The sequence below is a fragment of the Xenopus tropicalis genome, chromosome 1, assembly GCF_000004195.4.
Source record: "Xenopus tropicalis strain Nigerian chromosome 1, UCB_Xtro_10.0, whole genome shotgun sequence".
In the NCBI taxonomy this organism is placed as follows: domain Eukaryota; kingdom Metazoa; phylum Chordata; class Amphibia; order Anura; family Pipidae; genus Xenopus; species Xenopus tropicalis.
Genome location: NC_030677.2, coordinates 35,889,958 through 35,914,266, shown reverse-complemented (window position 1 = coordinate 35,914,266; position 24,309 = coordinate 35,889,958). Strand labels below are relative to the sequence as shown.

The window sequence follows — 24,309 nt, the reverse complement described above, 5'->3', positions numbered from 1 at the left end:
CCACTCCATCTGGCTAATGGAAATAAATATTTACTGTATAATTTTGCTAAAAGAATAAAAAAAACTACTAAAGGTAAGGATAATTGTATAAGTATTAATAATACTGTCTGTATACAAGGTATGGGAATTAGGTGCTGTTCTATAAGACTGCAGACTAAATATATATTTTAGAAAAATATATCAAAATGTTGTAAAATACAGTGGTGTGAAAAACTATTTGCCCCCTTCCTGATTTCTTATTCTTTTGCATGTTTGTCACACAAAATGTTTCTGATCATCAAACACATTTAACTATTAGTCAAAGATAACACAAGTAAACAAAAAATGCAGTTTTTAAATGAGGGTTTTTATTATTTAGGGAGAAAAAAATCCAAACCTACATGGCCCTGTGTGAAAAAGTAATTGCCCCCTGAACCTAATAACTGGTTGGGCCACCCTTAGCAGCAATAACTGCAATCAAGCGTTTGCGATAACTTGCAACGAGTCTTTTACAGCGCTCTGGAGGAATTTTGGCCCACTCATCTTTGCAGAATTGTTGTAATTCAGCTTTATTTGAGGGTTTTCTAGCATGAACCGCCTTTTTAAGGTCATGCCACAACATCTCAATAGGATTCAGGTCAGGACTTTGACTAGGCCACTCCAAAGTCTTCATTTTGTTTTTCTTCAGCCATTCAGAGGTGGATTTGCTGGTGTGTTTTGGGTCATTGTCCTGCTTCAGCACCCAAGATCGCTTCAGCTTGAGTTGACGAACAGATGGCCGGACATTCTCCTTCAGGATTTTTTGGTAGACAGTAGAATTCATGGTTCCATCTATCACAGCAAGCCTTCCAGGTCCTGAAGCAGCAAAACAACCCCAGACCATCACACTACCACCACCATATTTTACTGTTGGTATGATGTTCTTTTTCTGAAATGCTGTGTTACTTTTACGCCAGATGTAACGGGACACGCACCTTCCAAAAAGTTTAACTTTTGTCTCGTCGGTCCACAAGGTATTTTCCCAAAAGTCTTGGCAATCATTGAGATGTTTTTTAGCAAAATTGAAATGAGCCTTAATGTTCTTCTTGCTTAAAAGTGGTTTGCGCCTTGGAAATCTGCCATGCAGGCCGTTTTTTGCCCAGTCTCTTTCTTATGGTGGAGTCGTGAACACTGACCTTAATTGAGGCAAGTGAGGCCTGCAGTTCTTTAGATGTTGTCCTGGGGTCTTTTGTGGCCTCTCGGATGAGTTGTCTCTGCTCTCTTGGGGTAATTTTGGTCGGCCGGCCACTCCTGGAAAGGTTCACCACTGTTCCATGTTTTTGCCATTTGTGGATAATGGCTCTCACTGTGGTTCGCTGGAGTCCAAAAGCTTTAGAAATGGCTTTATAACCTTTACCAGACTGATAGATCTCAATTACTTTTGTTCTCATTTGTTCCTGAATTTCTTTGGATCTTGGCATGATGTCTAGCTTTTGAGGTGCTTTTGGTCTACTTCTCTGTGTCAGGTAGCTCCTATTTAAGTGATTTCTTGATTGAAACAGGTGTGGCAGTAATCAGGCCTGGGGGTGACTACAGAAATTGAACTCAGGTGTGATAAACCACAGTTAAGTTATTTTTTAACAAGGGGGGCAATCACTTTTTCACACAGGGCCATGTAGATTTGGAGTTTTTTTTCTCCCTTAATAACGTAAACCTTCATTTAAAAACTGCATTTTGTGTTCAATAGTTAACGGTTTTTGATGAGCAGAAACATTTAAGTGTGACAAACATGCAAAAGAATAGGAAATCAGGAAGGGGGCAAATAGTTTTTTCACACCACTGTATATATGAGGGCTCCTACAAAACCATTTGCTAAATGGTGATTTTTATTTTCCCCTCTTAAGGAATGTTGAAATCCCAATTACAGCTCTTGGGATAGGCCAGACTGGGCATAAATACAGTAATAATATCCACCACATGCAAAGCTGCCTATCGATATGAGCCCAGCTTCTGTCACATACAATGTTTTACCTCTGATGTTACCCGCTTGTCCTTATGATCATGGCTCAAACTTTCTTTTTCCAATGTTTATTCACTTTCATCTTTCCTTGACATTTCAACACTTTTGACTATCTGAACAGATAGCTGCTGGCTTAATTTCATCCATTAAGGTGGCGAGAAACGGGGCGATTGTAGCAGCTAATATCGGCAGCTTATCAGCCCGTGTAGGGCCAGGAACGAGGGGCATGAAATTGGCCAGATATCGATCGGGCGGGTTAAAAGATATGGTCGGATCGGAGACTGCATCGGCTCGTTGATGCGGTTCCCGAACCGACTGCCCCATTGCCGCCATTATAATTCAATTGTTTGGCCCCGCGGCCAAACGATCGAATTAGCCTACATGTTACCACGATATCGCCCACCTGTAGTTGGGGATATCGGAGCGGATCTTCATGTTACTCAACATGCATATTTACCACTATATTCTGATTATTTGGGCAGTCTGAGACGAACCAACAAAACTGTCACTTGCTCTAACAATACATTATAATTGCTGGTAACATGAAGATACTTTCATTGTATATTAAGGTCCCCTGTGCATGCTTATGGTTGTTATTCTAAACATGAAAATGTTTCAGTGCAATATAAATCATATATTAATGGTGTTGTACAAAGAAACCTTAGATGTGAGCAGTCTACACAGTGAATGACAAAAATCTAAGAATCAATGATACTTTGCAATATAACTTATGCACAAACTGAATTAAACTTTTGTGAAAAGTGTGAATGTTTAAATGCGTCAAATACTGTTTCATGCTTATCTATCAAACCAGGTGGCTATGGAAGATTAGCATGAAGCCTGAATTCAAAGCTCTTTGGGAATGTGAAAGTAAATGTGCAGTTTAAAGCTTTATTGTGACCACGCACGCACCAGCTCTTCCAAGGCACAATGGAGCAACCTGTAAATAGAAGAAAAGTTGTGTTAACATACAGTAAAAGTGATAAAGTGATGAGCTGGAAGGAAAGGTACATTCTGCTCTAGGCTGGGACTGCAACCTTTCAATTGCCACATCTCTTCCATACCCAGCCCTGTTCTAGAGTCCACACAGAAGTTTTTTCGGGTTAACAGAAAGATTTTCTGACCAGAAACTACTACTAGTAAAAATACAAAATGATTTCATTATTGCTGGGCTGTGCTTTAACTATTTACATGCTCTCAGGAATTGCTAGGAATTTTATTTCAACAGCAACACTAACTAAATAGCAGGTAGGACATCCTTTATATACCTTGTTGGAGGGTGAATGAGAGATAACATTTTTATGGAAGAACATTTGGGTGTTTTTTACTTTCATAATTAAATCTGAGTGCATCTGCCGAGGCCATAAACCTCTGTAACTGGCTTTTCATGCCAATGTAGATGAACAGTATATCTATACATCCAGCAATGAATCGGCTAGACACACATTTAGTGAGTGGGGTAGGAGACATGCATATCATGTGAATATACCTGTCTTAAACCTTTCTGTGCCCCCACGGCACATTCACCTAAATACTTTAGGTTCAGGTTCCACTACATGCTACATAGTTTTGGAAAACAATACATATTGGGCATCAAATCATTCAGTAGCCGCTGGTGTTCATATTAGTGTGTCTGATCTTTGTACACAAGTATGTGTGGGGCAAACAGTATCATACCTCCTAACATTTAACAAACAAAAAGAGGGAAATAAAGATTTGGCGCGCAATGCGGCAATTTTTTGACCACGCCCACTTTTGTGACCACGCCCCCAATTAACACACCCCATTTTTTTCTAAAAATACTCCTTTTATATAGTTGAAATGGTGGGATCAGATGCAAATGTGCTATACCCTCATACTGTACTACCTAAGGAAAACAAATTAGCAACTCCTACATATAAAATACAAATATAGAGAGAAGGCAGTCAGTTATGTATGTATGTATGGTATGTATGTATAACTTTATTTATAAAGCGCCACAAGGGTACGCAGTGCTGTACAATCTTACAATATACAGAATTACACACAGGGAGGACAAATGTTATAATAAATATAAGTGAGTTATATCTACCAGTTTTGCCCCCCCACACAGGGGAGACAGTACACAGTGCCCCCCAGGCCACCATAGACAGTACCCCTCATACACAGTGCTCCCATACACAGAGCCCCCCAAACACAGTGCCCCCCAAACACAGAGCCCCCAATACACAGAGTCCCCCATACACAGAGTCCCCCATACACAGTGCCCCCCAAACACAGAGTCCCCATACACAGAGTCCCCATACACAAAGTCCCCATACACAGAGTCCCCCATACACAGAGTCCCCCATACACAGAGCTCCCCATACACGCTCCGACTCCTTGCGCTGCTTTTCTCCTTATGCGGCTCCTTCTCTGGCGGTCCCAGGTCCTTTTATAAGGTTGCGCCAGGACAGCGGGATGCGCTATAGAAAGCGGGACTGTCCCGCTTAAAGCGGGACAGTTGGGGGGTATGCAGTATGACAATATAAAATGGAAGCTTTAAGGCGTCACACTCCAAAAACATACAGACAAATTAATTGGTTTCTGAATAAATTGACCATTGTGTGTGTACATGTGATAGGGACCCTATACTGTAAGCTCCACTGGGGCTGCAACTGATGTAAATGATTTATAATCTCTGTAAAGCGCAGCGTAAATGTTTGAGGAAATAAATACATAAAATGCAGAGCTGCCCAGCAGGGTGGTAGTGCGTTACATCTTGTCATCTAGTCTCCATAGCCCTCATCACAGAGCTAGACCATGCACAATGAAAGCCAAGTCCCACTGACATTGCCTTTGTCTGCCACAAGCACCATGTAGTAGCAATCTTTAAGGCACATGTATAATTGGCAGGTAAAGAGCTTGTTGCAGATATGAATGGGCCTGTTTAATGTAAATACTTTTACTTGGGTCATTGGGAGAGATCTATCATCCACGTATTCTCCATTTATAGAGACTCCCCTAAAGAAGAAGAATGGTAAAGAAAGAAGATGGGACTAAGAGAAACAACATGGGCTGCGATGCCTATAAGACCACCCAAAGCAAGCTGCCCCGTGTGTTATCACTAAATTCACAGAACTCTTCATATTGGTATACAGGTATAGGTTCCATTATCCAGAAATCAGTTACCCAGAAAGCCCTGAATTATGGGCCATCTCCCATAGACTCCATTTTAATAAAAAAACATTTCCTTTTCCTCTATAATAATAAAACAGAACTTTGTACTTGATCCCAACTGAGATATAATTAATCCTTATTGGAGGCAAAACAATCCTGTTGTTTTTTTTAACTGTAATTTCTTTGTAAACTTAAGGTATGGAGATCCAAATTAGGGAAAGCTTCCTTATCCAGAAAACCCCAGCTCTCAAAATTTCTGGATAAAAGGTCCCATACCTGTAATAACATCCTTTATTGTGTTTGTGCTGCCCAGTTTAGATGAATAAATACCCTAAGTCCTACATAAGTCTGTGGGCTACACATGGTCACATGTCACTGAGGCTGGAGCTGGCACATTGTGATTCAGCACCCAGGTTGCCATGCCGCCCACAGTGAAGCTATCAGGGTGCAACTGTCACTGTCCAACTGACTTCGTGCCAGTGAGCAGCGTGACTTGAGCGAGCGAAAAAATTGGAGATTTTGTGGAAAGATTGGAGATTAGAGAGTGCGAGAAGATTAATTTTGTTTGCAGGAAAGTCGGATTGAAGAAGAGAAGAAGTACTAGAAGAAGAACTAGCGAAAGGAAGACAACTGAAGATGAAGAGAAGGAAGAAAAGAACAAGAAGTCCAGAAGAGGACCCAGCTGGTTAGGAGAAAACTAAAAATATTACTTTCTACATTATTTAACATATCTTATAATAATTACTCATTCATTAAACATATAAATACAGGGAAACCTCAATTTTACATACCCTGGTTATCCCTCATTTTACACTTTTTTTTTGAGGTCCCAACAATATTAAAATGCATAATATATTTCCCTAATTTTACACTGTTTGTTTCTGGTCCCCTGAATATGATATGGGTTCTACTGTATGAGCTTCTTTTTGTATCTGATTTACTTGTTGATGCCCATTATCTATCATTATATAAAAGAAACTAGTTGTGCTTGTTGTGTCCTTGGCCTCTCAATGTATATGTACATGCTTGGGGTGCCAATAGATATAGATACCAGTCTAGTAGCATAGATGCTACATTGCACCAATGCAGTTTCCTGTAGCAGATCTTTGCTATCCTCTTCTATTTGATAGTAAATGAAAATGAATTACTCATTGGTTAGTCTAGACAACTTCATCTAAAGCTAATGCATGCAATGGGGTGATGGGAATCACTGGGGCTTATTTGCTAAATTACTCCAATGCAGTTGCCAATAACAACCAAAGATATTTGCTTTTTTTCTAACCTGTAATAGATCAAAATGAATTAGTAGTTGTTTGCGGTGGGGAACTGCACTTGTGCAATTTAGCACCTCTGTTAGTAGATGAGCCAGGCTGCTTTTCAGTGAATAATGTGATTGGGGTAGCAATAACCAGTCTAGATAAAGCTATCACATGCCGCTTTGGATCAAATTGTCTCAGATTTCTAGCTGACTTTTCACCAGTTAGGAGCAACATTTCCAGGAGCCCACACTTAGAGATTTAATGACAAACTGGAGATTACAGAGAGCTAATTTTGTCTGCAGGGAGGAAGAAATTTTGTGAAGGAGATCAACAAAATACGAGGACACAGAAGAAAAGATCTAGAAGTCCAGAGAAGAACCCAGCTGGTATGGAGAGAAAACATGAAAAATATTGCTATAGGCCTTAATGATTTAATCTCTGACCTTTTACTGTATATAATATAGTAAGGGATTTTGCCTATTGAAAAAAGGTCCTATTGGGGGCCGAAACGTCGGATTCTTTTTAAACAATGTTTTAAATAAATTTATGACTATTTTAAAAGGGTGTGTAAATTTGGCTGTGCACCCCGTCAAGTTATGAGCCTTGGAGTGCAGACACTATAAAGACTATATATATATATATATATATATATATATATATATATATATATATATAGATATATATATAATATAATAGGGAACTATCACTGTGTGCCTATAATGCACTTGAGATGTCTGTTCCCACTGCCTGGGAATATATGTAGTTTGCTTTTGTGGCAGTAGGGGCCAGTATGCACTTACACTGTGTGGGGTACTAGCACACATTTTCACTTTGTATAAAGATTGGGGGGTGCCAGTACTTCTAAAATGTCCTTAGAGTACCAGGATCCACTGCCTCTCACATATATAATGTATATAGGGTGGCAGTATCAACTTATTCACTCTGTATAGAATGTATTGAAGGTGGGTATGACCCCTGCCTTACTTTAATATACACTGGGGTTTATATCCATTGCCATCCATTTTATCTCTTTATTGCTATCTATTTTATCCATTGTGCTCATATGCACATTACAGAAAAAAGTTGTATTTTCAGAGGTGTTCTATTTTCTTGGTCCATGTGCAAGCAAAAGAGAATAGATTTCCCTGCTAGTGTATTTATTAACATTGGAGACAAACATCATTTGGTTGCTAGCTGCAACATTACCGCCTTGGTTTGTCTCCAATAATAATAAAAATGTCACTAAACGTATCTCATGAAAAAGAAAACCACAAAAAAATGAAAGACAATTACCCAGCACAGTCTATAGCACGCACATTACAATATCAACATTTATTTAACAGTAGTCAGAACTGGGCAGGTGGGGGCTTGGGGAACGGCTCACGGCCAAATGTACATATAATTCGCACTGGTAAATTTCATGTAATATTTTTGACTTCCCCTTTATTTTGGCAGTGGGGGGGGGGTACATGGGAGTTCCATATAATGGATCTAGGCTAATGCAAGTTAATTACAGATAATACATTGATTTCAATTACTTATAGTTGTTTTTTTGATTGCTACAGTACCTTTAATAGGCAAATATGGTACAGTTTCTCATCTGCACTTCAACATGGGCAACAAAACGTGAGACAATACCTTAGCATTGGTAAAATCACGTAAGCGCAATAAATTGCCTCCTCCTGTATTTTCTAGTGCCTCATTGATTGAGATTTTTCTATTCAAACTAACCCCATTGCCAAGGTATTTTAGGACATTTTGTGACCAGCACTAAAGGAGATTAGACATGGGTGCCCACCAGTATAGGGGGCGCATCATCTGCTACAATTTACTGGAGGATGCCAGTTACTTATATATACACAGTGAATTAAATTGCTTATATTGGATGTATTGTCCCTCTAATTGCACAAAAGCACAGTCCATCATTGCAGTTGTTAGTACTGTATAACTAAAAATTTTTAGACATTAAGGGGGTTATGTAATGAAAGGCACTAAGTTTGCCTATGAACACTAACCCATAGCAACCAATCAAAACGTAGGGTTAGTAGTATATTTATTAACACTGGAGACAAACATAACCGGTGATGTTGCCCATAGCAACCAATCTGCAATTAGATTTGAACCTAAAAGTTGGAAGACAAAAGTAAGGACCTGTTAGGTTGCTATGGTCAATATCGCTGGTGATATTTGTCTCCAATATTAATAAATACGTTCCTTAGTGTATGTCTATGCAATTAAGTTTACATCAAATCTTTTTTAATCCCATAGAAGGAAGAAAATCTAAGAAAACGAGACAGGACGCCAAAAGAACGCCGTCCTTTGATATTACCAACTACAGCGCGTTGGCAGAGCTGGGAAAAGGCAGCTTCGGCAGAGTGAGTAACGAAATTCTAAATGGAAAATCTTTTGTACTGATCTGGTCTGAAACCAAAGTCTGGAGAGAAGGGCAGGGATTCTCCTCTGACATGTAGATGTAAATGTTCTTTTAGTCTGCTTCAAATTGTTATAGGCAGGGCACCCTTGTGACTTTTCACTTCTGCCTACTAAGAGTTGAGATGCACAATCCAGCCCCACTGCATACAGCCATGTCTATTCATAGCAGCACATACACACACCTAATAAGAACTCTAGTACTTCTAAGGTGGTACATCAGCTGGGACATTCTCTGCATGAGTTGGCCATTGGTTTGCATATGCTGGGACAGAGATGGTGGCATATACCCAGTAACCACAGATAGCATCTTGCCTTTATTCATTAAGGTTTGCCTGTGTGATCAGGTGACCTTCAGTAAGCATCTACACCTAAGTAAGGTGCGCATCAAGTTCATACTGTACTTCACCTACCAAGTTAGAGGAACTGTGACCCATTATTGGAACTTGTTAGGTACCAAGATATGGCTATACACAGAGGCGGCACAATGGTAGTGGCTCTAGCAAACACATTCCCGGTATCTTTCCTATGCTAATAGTGTCTGTATGATTTCCCCTTATGGCAAAAGGAAAGGTGCTCAACACTTAACCGTACATAGATATTTTGTGTAAAAATGTTGTAAGAAATTGACTTCAACTTTAAACAAAATATGGATTGTTGTCTAGATATTTCAGTATATTGAACTTGCAGACTACATCATTTATCCCTGGTATGGTAAGCCCTACACTCACTTTGATTTAGGATTATACGTATTTGTATAGGCAACTTTCTTTACCAAGGTAAATACCCTTTAATGATTGCCCTGTTTTTTGGTGTATTTTCCACTTATATATAGTTTCCCATGAGTCTAGAAACAAAATTTCAATGCCTTTAGGATAAATTAGATGCAATATATTTCAGGGATCATCTGTCTTGACGTAGAAGAGACTAATATTTCTTCCTTCTCAATCTATTTTCTAGGTGATTTTAGCTTCCTATGACATCAATGACGAACTTGTGGCAGTGAAGGTCATCCAGAAGAAACAGGAGAAGGACTTCAGATATATCAGAAGAGAGGCCAAGATACTGCAGATAGCTGGAGGATGCCCATTTCTGTGCAGGGCATTTGCAACATTTCAAACGGAGGTAAAAGAAATGAGCTATGGTCTTCTTCCAGATCTAATTGTACTAATAAAAGTATTTTATACAACATATTTATTTTTACATGGAACTGCATCACCACATAAATTAGACAGATTAGATTTTAGATCCCCTGGCAAAAGTGTAAGAGCAGTAAGGGGTACAAGAACACTTCTACCAAGGGGAATAGCTGCGCTCTGCATCTCACCTTATTCATTTTCTAAATGATCCACTGTATTCAATTTTATGTCTCACCCTATCATTTCTTTTTTTTGTATCCAGTCCCTCATATTATTTGTCCTGGAGTACATCAATGGCGGCACAATGGACAAGCTTATAAAGCGCCAAGGACAACTGGACACTAATCAAATACTGTAAGTATTATCCTAATTGAAACAGGAATAAGCCAGTGGGGGTATGCTGCTCAAGAACATAAATAGATTTGAATTGCGGAGCAGTTCCACAGTACAAGTATGGGACCTCTTATCCAGAATATCCGGCATACCTGTATTGTAAGTAACATGTGACCTGACCTTCCAGGAAGGTTTTTTATTTAGCGGTTTGTATAGAATTTACTTTAATTTTTGATACATATGTCCTGAGATAATCTGCAGGTACTCTGTATATGATATTGATTTTCTAACATGATTTCCATCTACTTTTTTAAAAAGGTTTTATTCTGCAGAACTGATTGTGGGGTTGGAGTTCCTGCACACCAACGGGATTGTTCATCGGTAAGAAAAATTTTGACACTTCGTAAAATTCCCTTTTATACTTGGATCTATTGCTGGGCATAAAAAACTTTCAATGTCTAATCTTACATGTCAAAAAAACATGTGAAATGATGCTTAAACCTTGACTACTGAGTATGGCCCAAGATAATACTTAATTTCCCCATCTCTGATGCTTCGGTATAAAAAGAGTTAGATCTGCTATAGCAAAAGCCCACAAGGATGGGGGAGCACAACCCTTACTACAGGTGTAGATGGTCACCATTTGGGTACACAGAATCACATGCACTTTATACACTTTATTGTTGTTTAACATGCTGGTGTTATATCATTAAATGGTGATTATGCCATGGCACGGACAGGTGTATAAAATGTATCCATTTGTTACTGTATCATCATTGGTCCTTATTTACACCTTTTGTCTATGTGTCTCCTTTTATAATGTTAATTCATTATATTGTATCCCTGCTGCCTCTCTTGGGGTGTTTTATTCGTCCACTATTAAAGCCTACTCATTGATTTTTCCTTTTATTGCTCCTCCTGGTAACAAGCTATAAACTGTCCTTTATATGTCTTATAGTGACCTCAAGCCAGAAAATATTTTGATGGATGAAGAAGGCCATGTGAAGATCGGAGATTTTGGCCTTGCACGTACCAACATATTCAGCCCTGAGACATGCCGTGGGTACTATGGCACACCAGGGTATATTGCCCCAGAGGTGAGATTATCAGTTCCCATACATTTGCTTATTATAATACTTAGAATATGTTTTATTTAACAGCAAGTGCCATGTAGCTGTAGAACACGCCTGCCTGGTTTCCTTAAACCTTGAGCAAGGACATAACCATTCACTCGGAGTTCTCACTCTATGATTGCCAAATCAAAGTCTAATACTTGAAGAGTTGCAGATAAAAATGAGTTAGGAATAATATATAAAAGTATGTGTCTTAGAAGTTTTTTCTTACAGGTTGATAAATAATCTTTTCTTTCTTTTTAAGGTTTTGTTAGACCAACAACATAACTCAGGGGCTGACTGGTGGTCCTTTGGTGTCATCCTGTATGAAATGGCTACTGGTTATTTACCATTTTATCAGGATACAATCAATGGGCAGCCGGAGTATCCCAAATGTCTTGGGGCTGAATTGTGTGACCTCATACAACAGGTTAGTAATGTTATGTAAACACTTTCTTTCTAAGGTATTGAATTTACTGCTACAATATTCTTTAGAGGGAAGTATCCTCTATATTTTCAAAGCCAGCACAACATTACACTGTGCCATCACACTGAGTGCCAGTGTTAACCTAGAAACTACATATAGACAGCATATATAAGGTACAGTTAGTTATGGTGAGTATTTGTGTGAGTCTGTATACTTACCCAATTATATTTAAATATACTGCTCACAGCAGTATTTTTCTAACTCTCTAATCTTAAAACTGCTGTATTATATATTGCCCAACAATGCATTATGCTTACAATGCCACAATCAGGCTATTTAGTAAATACGCAATGTCACACAGTGGCAGACTGGCATATTGAGACTGTATTTATACATACAAACAGTACATAGATTTTGCAGGAATTAGACCCTTTATCATGTGTAATAGATCATTATCTGAAGTTGTGAACTGATATTCTGGATGCCAACAAGGGTCCCAACAAGCCTTTACCTACCAGCAGTCATATGATTTTCCATGCAAATAATTTACTGAACAAAATGTAGTTAAAAATAACTATTTATTATTTGCTTTAGCTCTTGAGGAAGAATGCCAACGAACGGCTTGGGGTGTACGCCAAAGTCCGGGACCACCCATTTTATTCATCAACTAATTGGGTGGAAGTGGAAAAAAGAGCACTGGTGCCCCCTGTAAAACCACTAATTGTAAGTGCACAATTCTGGTTACTATTTGAGCAAATTAAATATATTAATTTTTCACTTGCGTTTTTTAACATTTGTCATTTCACCTGCCCTTGCAATAATAACAATATACAAAGTGTTGTTTAATAGTGCTGAAGTGCTACATGGCATATTTATATTCTTCTCTCTTTAGGTTTATGCCAGTGGTCATTAGAGAACATTTGATATCACCTTGACTAAAGGGAATAACTATTGCATTTCTATTATTTATTACAGAGATCAGTTAAGGGGCTCAGTAAGAATGACAACCCGTTCACCGAAGACAACGCTGGTGTGATCCGCATACTGAAGAACTTTGACTATGTGGATCCAAGCTGGCAGGAATAATACATCTTTGTACCAGCACAGAGGTAAGAAAGTGAGGCAGGATAAAATAATATTAATAGAACCAATAGGTCAGATTAGACAATGACTTTGGTTTGTTTTTAACCACAAGGTGCAGCACCTGGTATTTATTTTCAGTCTCAGAATGTTGGGAGGCAACAAGAGAAACTCAGTAAATTCAAGTTAAAAAAGATACAAATGTGCTCTGGCACACTGTTAGCCAATATGTAAATCTAGTTTGGAAATAGTAATGGTATGGGATGGTAAAGGGATGGAAATGCTGCTTACAGATAAATAGGGCAGATTCTACCACACAACCCAATTCCGCAACATTTACTATGACTCCAAAAGCTGTCAAAAAGGTCTTAGACTGGATCCTAACTTTTCTATCACAAAGATGTAAACTTCAAGAGGAAAATATGTCCTACCATGCTGAACTGGATACTGTATATGCCCTTTTGCAAATATTATTAAAAACCTATTACTTTAAATGCTGCTTCTATTGGTGCCATTCGTGAAAAACTACACCTAGGTTATGCGTTTTTGAAAACATATTTTTAAGCTCTCAGTATGTATAATCGTCACACTAATAGTGTGTTGGCAATGACAACTGTGAGTGGGACCACTAATCTAAGCTGCTGCTACAATTGAGTGTCAATGCCATAGCTGTTTTTTTTAAATTGAATTTGATCTAACAATTTTGTTTTTTTTATAGGTTAACTTTCTCCCCTCCATGTTTCTTTTTTCATTTTTACTTACAAATCTGCTCAGTTACTGGAATAATAAAGCACTAGCAAGTATGCAGCATTTAAAATTCCAAGACTCACAGCTGCACAAAAAAAGACATTAACAAACCTTAAAAAACAATGAAAACCACTTGCAGATCAGTTATCTCAGAATGACACCGGCTGCTAAAAGCTAATTTGACAACTGTGCTTATAGAAGTTTTAGTTCTGTGATAGGTTCTGAATCTACCAACATAGCCTACAGATAATTGTATTCCATTTGTTTAGAACTGTTGGTGTAACTTACAGGGATTCAGATACTATAATAGAACAATTGCTTTTCTGACATACCTTTCTGCTTCATGCCGTGCAATCTCTTTACTTATAGCCTTAATATAGAATATTTATTGCACACCAAAAATAGCTATAGTTTACTTGAACATGTCTTTTTTTCAGGTTCATCCCATCCAAATGCCCCTCAAACAGTTCTGCAGACATTCCACCAGCAGAAGAGCTAACATCTGCCTCATTCGCCTGCCTCCCTGTTTCATCCTGTATCATCGGGTAAAGTATAACATACTCCTTCTACCGAGGTGAGCAGGTACGATTTATTGCCATTTAACTCTGTGAAACTGATCCCACTGCTGGTTTCATTGTTATAGGTTAAGCTGCCGCCCGAAGGAAGATCTCGCACATATACCATCTGATGTGTGTGATACAGGTTTGTAGTACTGCAGCCAACATCACTGCAGAAAGGCCATGTTTATACCATCTGCCTATTAATGTTTTTTACTTTTTCTCTTATTTGTTAAGCCACTAAAAAACATCAACATTTTAAATCTTTTGCCACAATCAAAATTCCAACAGAGTGGCACAGAGGCAGGACATATTTCAGTACATATTGTCTGTGCTAAATTCACCCGCAAATATACCATAGGTTACACCTTAGCAAAAATCTGAAAGCGGGTATTGTCCTCTAATTCCATCACCTCTTTAACATCCAGGTACTTCCCCAGTGGCTATTTTGTTTTATTGTTAAAAAAAAAAAAAAGTTCCCCCATTTCCCCTTGTTAAACTCTCTTTCCTTTTCTTATTTTCCCTTGTTGATCTCCCTTGCCTTTACCCATTTTCCACACAGCACAACTTCCACTCTCCAGACCTTATCATCGTCTGTGATGTCACCAGAGGGGGGGATAGGGGCGGGCATAGCTAGTGGCCTGCGATTGGCTAATTTTCCATCTATAGGCCAATCCAAGCCACTAGCGGTACCCCTCTAGTGACATCAAACTACATCCTACATCTAACAACTGCAGACACGTGCTTCCTTCAGACCTTATTATCGTCTCTGATGTGGCCAGTGATTGGCTAATTTTCCATCTTTAGGCCAATCCAAGTCACTAGCAGTACCCTTCCAGTGAAATTACAAACTACATCTAACAACTGTAGACTCAGATTCTTTCCGCATTTTCCCTTTATTTTCACCATTTTCCACACAACACATCCTTCTTCTTCCAGACCTTATCATCTGTGATGTCACCAGAGGGGGGGATAGGGGTGGGCAAAGCTAGTGGCCTGTGATCAGCCAATTTTCCATCTTTGGCCAATCCAAGCCACTAGCGGTACCCCTCTAGTGACATCTCAAACTACATCCTACATCTAACAGATTCTTTCAGCATTTTCCCTTTATTTTTACCATTTTCACACAGCACAACCTTCCTTCTCCAGACGTTATCATCATCTGTGATGTCACCAGAGGGGGGGATAGGGGTGGGCAAAGCTAGTGGCCTGTGATCAGCCAATTTTCCATCTTTGGCCAATCCAAGCCACTAGCGGTACCCCTCTAGTGACATCGCAAACTACATCCTACATCTAACAGATTCTTTCAGCATTTTCCCTTTATTTTTACCATTTTCACACAGCACAACCTTCCTTCTCCAGACGTTATCATCATCTGTGATGTCACCAGAGGGGGGGATAGGGGTGGGCATAGCTAGCGGCCTGTGATCAGCCAATTTTCCATCTTTGGCCAATCTAAGCCACTAGTGGTACCCCTCTAGTGACATCACAAACTACATCCTGCATCTAACAACTGTACACTCAGATTCTTTCCGCATTTTCACGTTATTTTCACCATTTTCCACACAGGGGGAAGAGGTGGTCATAGCTAGTGGCCTGTAATTGGCCAATTTTTAATCCTATTGCAGATATCCATAAGGGGGTGGAAGGTGCAGATAAGATAAAAGAAGCAATAACATGATAGGGGCTGGTTAAGAGAAAGACAATGGTACATGGGAAAGGGGGAAATAAGGCGTCATTAGCCAAGCAGAGTGCAAAGTATAAAACACTCATGCAAGCCACCGTTGCCCCCCCACCCAATTTTTCACATGTTCTTTTACAAAAAAAACTTGTGTCTGGCAGCTGTGTAGTCATAAGGGGTGAGCTGGGGAAGGCTTCTTGAATTGGGCCCCTTAGTGCTTTAGCATTCATGTCCAGGGATTTTGTAAATGACCCCTATAGAAAAGTGGTAATCATTAGCAGCGGGTTCAGTCAGAAATGGAAAAGAGTAAAAAATGGTAGAGAAAAGAATAATAAAGAAAAAAAGTAGACTGAACAGAGAGACAGGAGTGTCAGAGAAGGTAACATTCCTGAAAAAGACCTTTCAGATGTTGCCAGGGTTTACCCTCATATTGGTAGCACTTGGTACTCTTAACTAATTCAGCCATAAAAATTACAAAAAAAAAAAATTACAATCTGAAAATAAAATATTTTAATTTAAATACTTCTCAGTGTATTTCTTTGTTAGAGATGTCCATTTTGTATCCTGTGTTTTTGAGTAGCTGTGCTGGACCGTGAAGGGAGAGAGTAACTCCCCTGCCCAGCACCTGTTCCACTGCTTTCCCAATGTATCATACTCAGATCCCTGACATAGCCTAATAAACTGTACAGTGTACTTTGGGCAATAATACAGACCTGAGCTGGGGAACTGCCCCTTCACATCCCAGAGCTAAAGAACAAGCAGCAGTTCTAGTTGTAGATCAGCCATGCTGTCTTATGGTGCCAGGAGCTCTTTTATAATTGAAACAGAATGCTGTCATTAGGACATTTTCTCCTTGATATTAACTGCTTTCTGTATGGGGTGAGGTAGAATCAAAACACTGATTTGATCTTAAACTCAGTACTCAGCGCACATCAAGTAATGACACCTGCAGAGCAGCGTGATAGGGCAGGTAGGTTTGTAGGGTTTAAACTTATCATATTTTATTTAATACTGGACTTACTGCACCAGCCTAAAGGATCTCTATAACATAAGGATTCAGGCCATGAAATTTGTTAAATGATGCGTACATTCATGTGGCGTGACACAAACTGAATGAACGGAAAACTATGGATGCACTATGACTGTGCAGCATTCCCAGAAAAACAGCTGCAGGAGTACCATGTGGTAGAAGCACTTAATATAGCTGGGGAAAGATTGGTGGAGTTGTGTTTAATATAACACAGGCATGCTAGTCATTGAAAGCAGCACATCAGCCCAATGCCACAACCGGAATTAAAACTACTTCTCTGTTACATGGTCTAGTAGCCCTCTGACCACATGTAATTCCAATATATTAATGTGGAATATGTTGCTGGACTACAGCTCTACAGTACATTACCATTTAGTTTCCACCAGCAGGGGTTTGGGTGAATTTTTTCTATTTCTATATTATCGGCACCCATGGGCAAACCCCCAAAAGCAACCACCTTAGGCATGGATCCATGGCTGTCTATATAGATATAGATGTGTGTGTAAATATGGCCCTGGTTACAGCACAATATAAGCTTTATTCCATTAAGACTTCAGGGCTCAAAATTAGCAATCCCTGCTCTATTGTCTGGTCTTATATTTCACTGACTGGGACAAGATGGCAGGAGGCCAATGCACTTTTTAAAGAAGGAGGAGTGCTGGTAGGACATAACTGATCAGGGTCACTGAGGGTAGATAAAATAAAAAAATGTTTCTATAAAAAAAAAAATAATTTTTACATTCCCTCATCTTGTAACATTCTAGAACCAAAATTTGTTCCCAAAAGACAGGCAAAAAAAAGCTCAATCAACCAGTGTATAATAAAAACACAATACAGAACACAAAGGCATCAGTGAAATGCAGGCAATCCCATGGTTTAAGACAATAAAGCTCATTCTACATATAAACAACTTACTGTGCTTTTCGCCTGCTGAGAACTGGGTATCACTGGGATCCATCCTCACAGAGGTCTGCAAAATAAAAGGGATTAAATTCAAGATATCCTAGAACTTGACATCATTATATATGAAAATGGTGTTTCTGGAGTAACATACATATACTGTATGGATTCACTGAGTGCATTAGTAGTTAGTTATTTTTTGAACATTTATATTTTTGGATCTGAACACTGCAGCACTCAACAGATTTCACCTGAAGTATCACAGTAAAAGCCATTTATTCTGATCACCTATTGACATGTAAGTTGTGTTAATGTGACAAGGACCTTATACAGCTCTACAGGGGCAGAATGAAGAAAAATCTATGTAAAGTGCTCCTTAAAGGATTTAGAGAAAGCAGCCCATTAGTTATTTCCTGAGCAAAAATTCCTCCCTCTCAGAGTAATCGAACTGTGTCTAAGTAATGCTCTATTAACTTCTTATTTCTGCTCAGAGTATATTTCATAGCAGGGCATACCTACTATAAACAGCTCAGTTAAAAAAATATATAGATATATATAAATATAAAAAATCTATATTTAATTTTGCAGAATGTCACACAGGGTAGCATGTAGGGTAGAAAAGAATTACTGATGAAAATAAGTAATTCATGTTGCATTCAGGTATACTGAACTAACTCAGTAGGATCAAGCCTGTACAATGGATCATAATCAGACACACCTGTCGAATTGTGTCTCCTTCTTGATTGCTAACAGTTATCATTTTGTCCTCGCTACCAAGTGCTAGCAGATTTTGTGAGCTCCAGCACCCACATGTGACCCGTTTGTTGTGCTTACCTGTAGGAAAACAAACAAATAATATAAGGGTTTAGGGGTACAGCTCCTTCCAGAGTACAAGCACAATATACTGTACAATATATGGCTCAATTACAAATGATAGGGCAGTGTGCAAAGAGCACATTTCAGACACAATCAGCATTTTTTCTCAAGAATAAATTTTTATTTAAGATTTTTGTTATTAAAGAAGTTGAAATTAAACTTACACACCTAGCCTGTGGATGCCCTGGTAAATCTGAGTACTAGACTCTGGAATGGAATACTTAATGGTGACATAGCTAAACTAAATTTGCACAGCTATGCTTGCACTTGATGGGACTCTAAGACAGTTCTACTGAAAATCTTCGATGTTCATATTTCATAACTTCTGGCACCTGCCATCAAAATTACATCTGACCCGATTATGTAGACACAGGCCTCTTAGGAATCCTGGAGCTACTGTTACCTCCAGAGGTGGCAGTAGCTCCAGAGTTCCCCTGTGTCAATAGGAGAGCAGCGCAAAATTCACAAGAGGGGGCAGGATGTGCCAAACGCGACCATGTGGGAAGTGCAAGGAACGTCTTTTAGAAATCACATTTATAGATGTAATTTTTTACATATGACTGCTGCAATTGCATCTTTAATAGCCCTAAAATGTTTAATTTCACAAATAAAAAAAGTTGCTTACCAAGCACAGGCACCTTGCGAGAGGTCTGAAGTTATAAATCAACAAACTTCCTTTGGATGTCCCAACAGCTAAGAATGACCCAGCCTTTGACCACAGCAAGAAAGACATCTGATCCCTGCAGTGTGAAAAGTACCATTATTGTTTGGGTATTTATTTCAGCACAGAGATTAAAGCAATTATTGTCATTCTGTTATCAAAATAAGGAGTTTTTAAAACAAAATATTTCATGAACAAAAATATAATATAATTACCTTTGCAAAGTAAAGAAAAATAAAAAGAGTAAATGTACATACAGCAACTTTTATTATTTGGTACCTCTTGTCACCAGTCCAACTTAAGTCCAACTAACATACTGTTCCTTCCCTAAATTATTGTTTGCCCTGACCTAAAGGGGTTCAGTTTCACTAGTCTTCAGTGCAGCTTCTTTTCTCTTGACTCATGCTACCCCAGAATTACTATGAACTGCATACCCAAAATGTCCTACTTGTTCTATATCAGTGGCCCACAGGGGAATTTAATTGCTGCTGTATGTAGCACCTAACAAAACTCCCAGTATTCTTTGGGTTGCTTGAGCTAATGTCCCAGTGAAGCCCTTATCTTGATCTAATTCACAACCTGTGGCGCTATTTAACTGATCCTGTAAAATTAGTGGTTGGAAAGGATCTCAATACTTTTGCAAGGCACTGCATGTACAAATTTATACATACATACACAATTACTTGGCCTCAGATATCAAAATAAAGCCACATATTTCACAGGTTATATCTATGGATCCTTTCCAAATTCATTGTTGGATTTCCTATATGTTTAGGGGTTGGGTTTGGTCAGGGAAAGAATGTAAGTGGCTTCAGATAAAAATGCTGGAGCTGAAATGCTCTCCCTTAATGCTTCTTTCAAATAGCGATAGTGTATTTCACATCACTATAATCCTTTGTGGTAAATATCCTACCAATGCCTGATCTCAAGTACTGTTTTCCATGGGGATGTTGCCAGGATGTTGTTCTTTTGCTTACAGACACTTCCTGAACAAATAGTTCCTTGCACTGTCCCTCCATGTATGTAAATTCATAGTACTATATACATTTCTAAGCTACATTTAAGCTGCCAACTTCTCTCCCATAACTTAATTCTTTCAAACCTTATATTGGTATTCATAATGATGTCTTATGGATAGAATGGGACCTAACTAAAGTTTGCTAATAAGATGTTTGTATATAAGTGCATTTTTATGGATGCAGGTGCCTTGCCAGAATTTCCAAGAGGAAACTGACCTTTTACTCCTTGTATACAAAATTCACATCATTATTTTGTGTTATCTAGATACTTACTTACTTACTTGACAATTTACTTCAGTCTTTTTATGGTAATGGCTAACCATCTTTTTTTATCTACATGTTTTGTAGACACTGTAACTAGCAAATGATCCAATTTTTAGCCTGCATTTTCAGCACCATCTCTAAATAAAATGAAGACCTACAAATATCACCTTACCTCAAACCGCTGTCTAATTGGCTGGAATATACAGTAGGACACACAACAAAAACGTTTGTCCAAAATACAAAGTAAAACAGATAGATTCTGTTTATTTTTTAAATTTTTAAATTATAATAGAGAATTAAAATATGGCAAATGTTCAGATCAAGCTCACAAGAAAACTTCATTGTCTATTGGAATGTTAACAGAGTTAATATCAGATAAGAACACTCTACAGTACTATAACTTCCATTCTTCTGTTTAGTATATAGTCAATCGCTGAGCCCATATATGTAAGTTTAACAAATATAGAGAGCCAAAGGGATATTGTAATAGTTTTTGGTCTTACATTCTTGCAGATCCATCTTTTTGAAGCTCTAGCACAATTTTCAGTAGACCAAGTCCCCATAAACTTAAAGCAAACAATTGGAGTCACTTTCACCATAAAAAGGACATAAACTCATGAGATCAAAATGGTGTCTTATTATAATAAAAAGAATGTATGATCACAAATATAAAGATAAGCTGACAATGATGGGTTTGTTTGTATTTGTAAAAATAAAAGATGTAAAAGGAAGGGGAAATGTATGAGTATAGTTCTTTTTCATTGAAATTAAACACTAATTAGAATACTGAAATGTAAATATTACTGTAATGTGAATATTCAGTAGCTGTTAGGTTAGTAGCTGTCAAGCTTCAGGTGATCTTTACACACACATTCAGCTGTAACTCACATGAAAGAGGGGCCTGTTCCCCAAGATGCAAACTCATGCCAAAGGCACATTTATTACAGTATATTTACCAGTTTACCAGGATAAATGTGCCTTTGGCATTATAGTCAGTGATAAGGAAAAGCAGTTTAGCTACTGTATATCAATGGTCCTTCTAGCCTTCTTTCTAGTAAATATACAGACAGCATTATTTACCTTTTTGATACAAAATGATACAGTTAATTGTGCTATAAAATTAACTATATTTGTTATGATTAAGTAATTTCTGTATTGTTCTGTAATGTTCAAAATAAATTACCATTAAGAATTGAGGATGACAGTTCCCAGTCAAAGTTAGTACTGCTTGTTTGCCCATTCAGTGACAAAAGTCTCCATATTAACCTACCCTGTAACTGCAATGTAATTTCCTAAATTCCTCTGCCAGGCATAATGGATTGGAAATCCCAGCAAGCTCTTTTCTGTCAAAGAAAATACACGCTGCAGAATAGAAACAGATGAATGAAAAATGTTAATGTATAATAAATTATTTAGGTGCACTTTTTAACAGATATCCCTAGTTTGGTTGTACCTAACTTTGCTTACCTTTCTAATCACATTAGTTCAGCTACAAGCTCTAAAACTGATAGCACATCAAGTATTTTGGATGAAATATGAATGTTTAATCTCTTTCCCTGCCTGCAGCTCCCCAGTCACATGAATGAGAAACCCACTACTATAGCCATGGCAGTTGAAGTGACAGTGACAGAGCACACATTATATTCTGTGTAGTCTGCATCAGATAATTAACCTACACTAACCTACAATATTAAAGATGAAAGATAATTACAGTTATAAGAGCACAGCTCGTGTCTGGAAACCTGGTATGCAGAAAGCTCCAAATTACAAGAAGGCCTCTCACAGAGAAGAGTCTATTATAAGCAAATAAATATAGATTTTTTTTAATGATTTCCTTTTTCTCTGTAACAACAGCCCTACTGGGTTTATTTAATGTTTACATTTTTTAGCAGCCTTAAAGTGGGGTGATCCAAATAAGGGTCTTAACAAAAATATGACATTTTCAGAATTCCAAATTAGGTAACTTCATCTGCAGTGTTTCAGGCGTCAGGAACTGCTGTAACTGCATGATAACAACTGGGCATCAATGAATTATATATATATATATATATACAGAGTTGCTTCTTTAGACTGGGACACAGCCGTATTGCAGGGAGCAGGACCCCATATCCGGAATGCCGGCACTGCTAGAAGTTATTGTCAGTCGCCTGAAGAGCTAAGCTCCATTCTCATAGAGAAACACGCACACACAGAAATAAAACTGGTGCCCACGGCACAAAAGATCATTTAGTTTTCAGCAACCCAGCCTGATATTGCATCTCTATCTATCATGGTTACTGCAGTCGTGCGATTCAAAAATGTCATAAGCAAGCACAGGCTAAGTTACAGCTACACTGATGTTACACGATTCTAACAATCCCCACAACCAACACCGTGTGCCCCGAATCTCTGGCCTCTTTTACCTTCATCCTCTCGCCTCTCGTCAACTCTTCGTGCGCATGCGCGTCTCCAAAGCAACCCCTTGCGCTAATGGTGCGTAGCGTCACATAATTCCATGGCAACGGGACAGCCAATCAGTAAGGGCGGATCTGGTAACTTCCGGCGCTCCCTGTTGACGTAGGCATGCATGGGGTTCTGGAAATCTATCTTTATCCTTTCTGGGCACTGCTGAAAACTAGTTTCTGCTGAAATCTGTCATCCCCACAGATATATATATATATATATATTTTTTTTTTACCTTCCACTAACATACAATGAACTGCTGCTAGGCTGAGGAATGCACTGGGCAGCGTGGGTGGCAGAGTTTTGTGTATGTAACATTGCCCATACGTGTAATAGGTTGCTCCATTTGGCTGCTGTTTATCGCTAGACCAGTGTAATACCAGCTAGGCAGCAACCCTAGGCACAGAGCTTTGCCTTGCAGTGCTAATTGCATCCAAACCCTGGTACCATCATATTGGCAAACTCCCCCTTATTTGTCAGGGTTTGCCAGGTTGGTATATCTGTATACCATCTAAATCACCTCCCTGCGTCTGGGTGAATATCATTTGGGTACTGTGTTTGCTTTTCATTCTCCAAAATAGGGTTGCCACCCGGACCAAGGGTTGTGCGTAGCTGACATCATCATACAAACTGCTGACATCATCAAGTGATGACATTTTTGGCCACATGATGACATCAGGGGCTTTTGCTTCGGCTGGACACAGTTCTGAGGATTTCTGCCCAGTTTTCAGCATGTTGAAAACCAGCAGGAGGTTTTGACCCTGATAGCCCCTTGATAAAATGGGCTGTCCGGGTCAAAACAGACATGTGGCAACCCTACTCCAATTTACATGCTGTTTTATTGATAAAACTAGCCCTAATGGGAGTACATACTAGATTGTCAGTGCAGTCTCTGGCAGGAGGGAAGGTGAAAACTTTGCCAGGGATTACGGTGACCAGATCACATGAAAATGTAGGAATGTCTTACAAAATGCAATCATTGGTGCCCTGCAACATGTATTTATTAGAGGTGTCCCTGTATTTTCAAGTGATCTGGTCACTCTACCAGGGATGGCAAAGCACAGGTGGTCTATGGTATCTTAAAGCAGCCATTCTGTTATTTACCAGAATATCCAGATAACCAAATAGCTTCAGCAACTGGTGTTGTCCGCACCTATCTCTCCATACATACAGTATGTATGTATCGCTCTAACTAACTAGGGATACTGATCCATTAAACATAAGAAAATAAGGTCT

The 24,309-nt window shown here is 38.7% G+C and overlaps 1 protein-coding gene and 2 long non-coding RNA genes across 3 annotated transcripts; 2 read left to right on the top strand and 1 right to left on the bottom strand.

Moving 5' to 3' along the window:
- The first annotated feature begins 5,752 nt into the window (after positions 1-5,752).
- On the top strand, positions 5,753-11,558 carry LOC116411774 (calcium-dependent protein kinase C-like). The gene is made up of 6 exons (XM_031904644.1): positions 5,753-5,801; positions 8,644-8,750; positions 9,766-9,930; positions 10,207-10,298; positions 10,596-10,658; positions 11,236-11,558. Exons 1-6 carry the CDS (start codon positions 5,753-5,755, stop codon positions 11,432-11,434), a joined length of 675 nt encoding a protein of 224 aa, XP_031760504.1. The 3' UTR covers positions 11,435-11,558.
- A 187-nt stretch (positions 11,559-11,745) lies between these two features.
- Positions 11,746-14,557, top strand: LOC116408449. Its single transcript, XR_004220938.1, has 4 exons — positions 11,746-11,819; positions 12,411-12,539; positions 12,792-12,925; positions 14,081-14,557. It is a non-coding gene; the product is annotated as an uncharacterized LOC116408449 (long non-coding RNA).
- Positions 14,558-14,817: 260 nt separating this feature from the next.
- On the bottom strand, positions 14,818-22,426 carry LOC116408448. Its single transcript, XR_004220937.1, has 5 exons — positions 21,902-22,426; positions 19,313-19,427; positions 18,530-18,645; positions 17,827-17,881; positions 14,818-16,135 (listed from the first exon to the last, which is right to left on the bottom strand). It is a non-coding gene; the product is annotated as an uncharacterized LOC116408448 (long non-coding RNA).
- Positions 22,427-24,309: the final 1,883 nt, after the last annotated feature.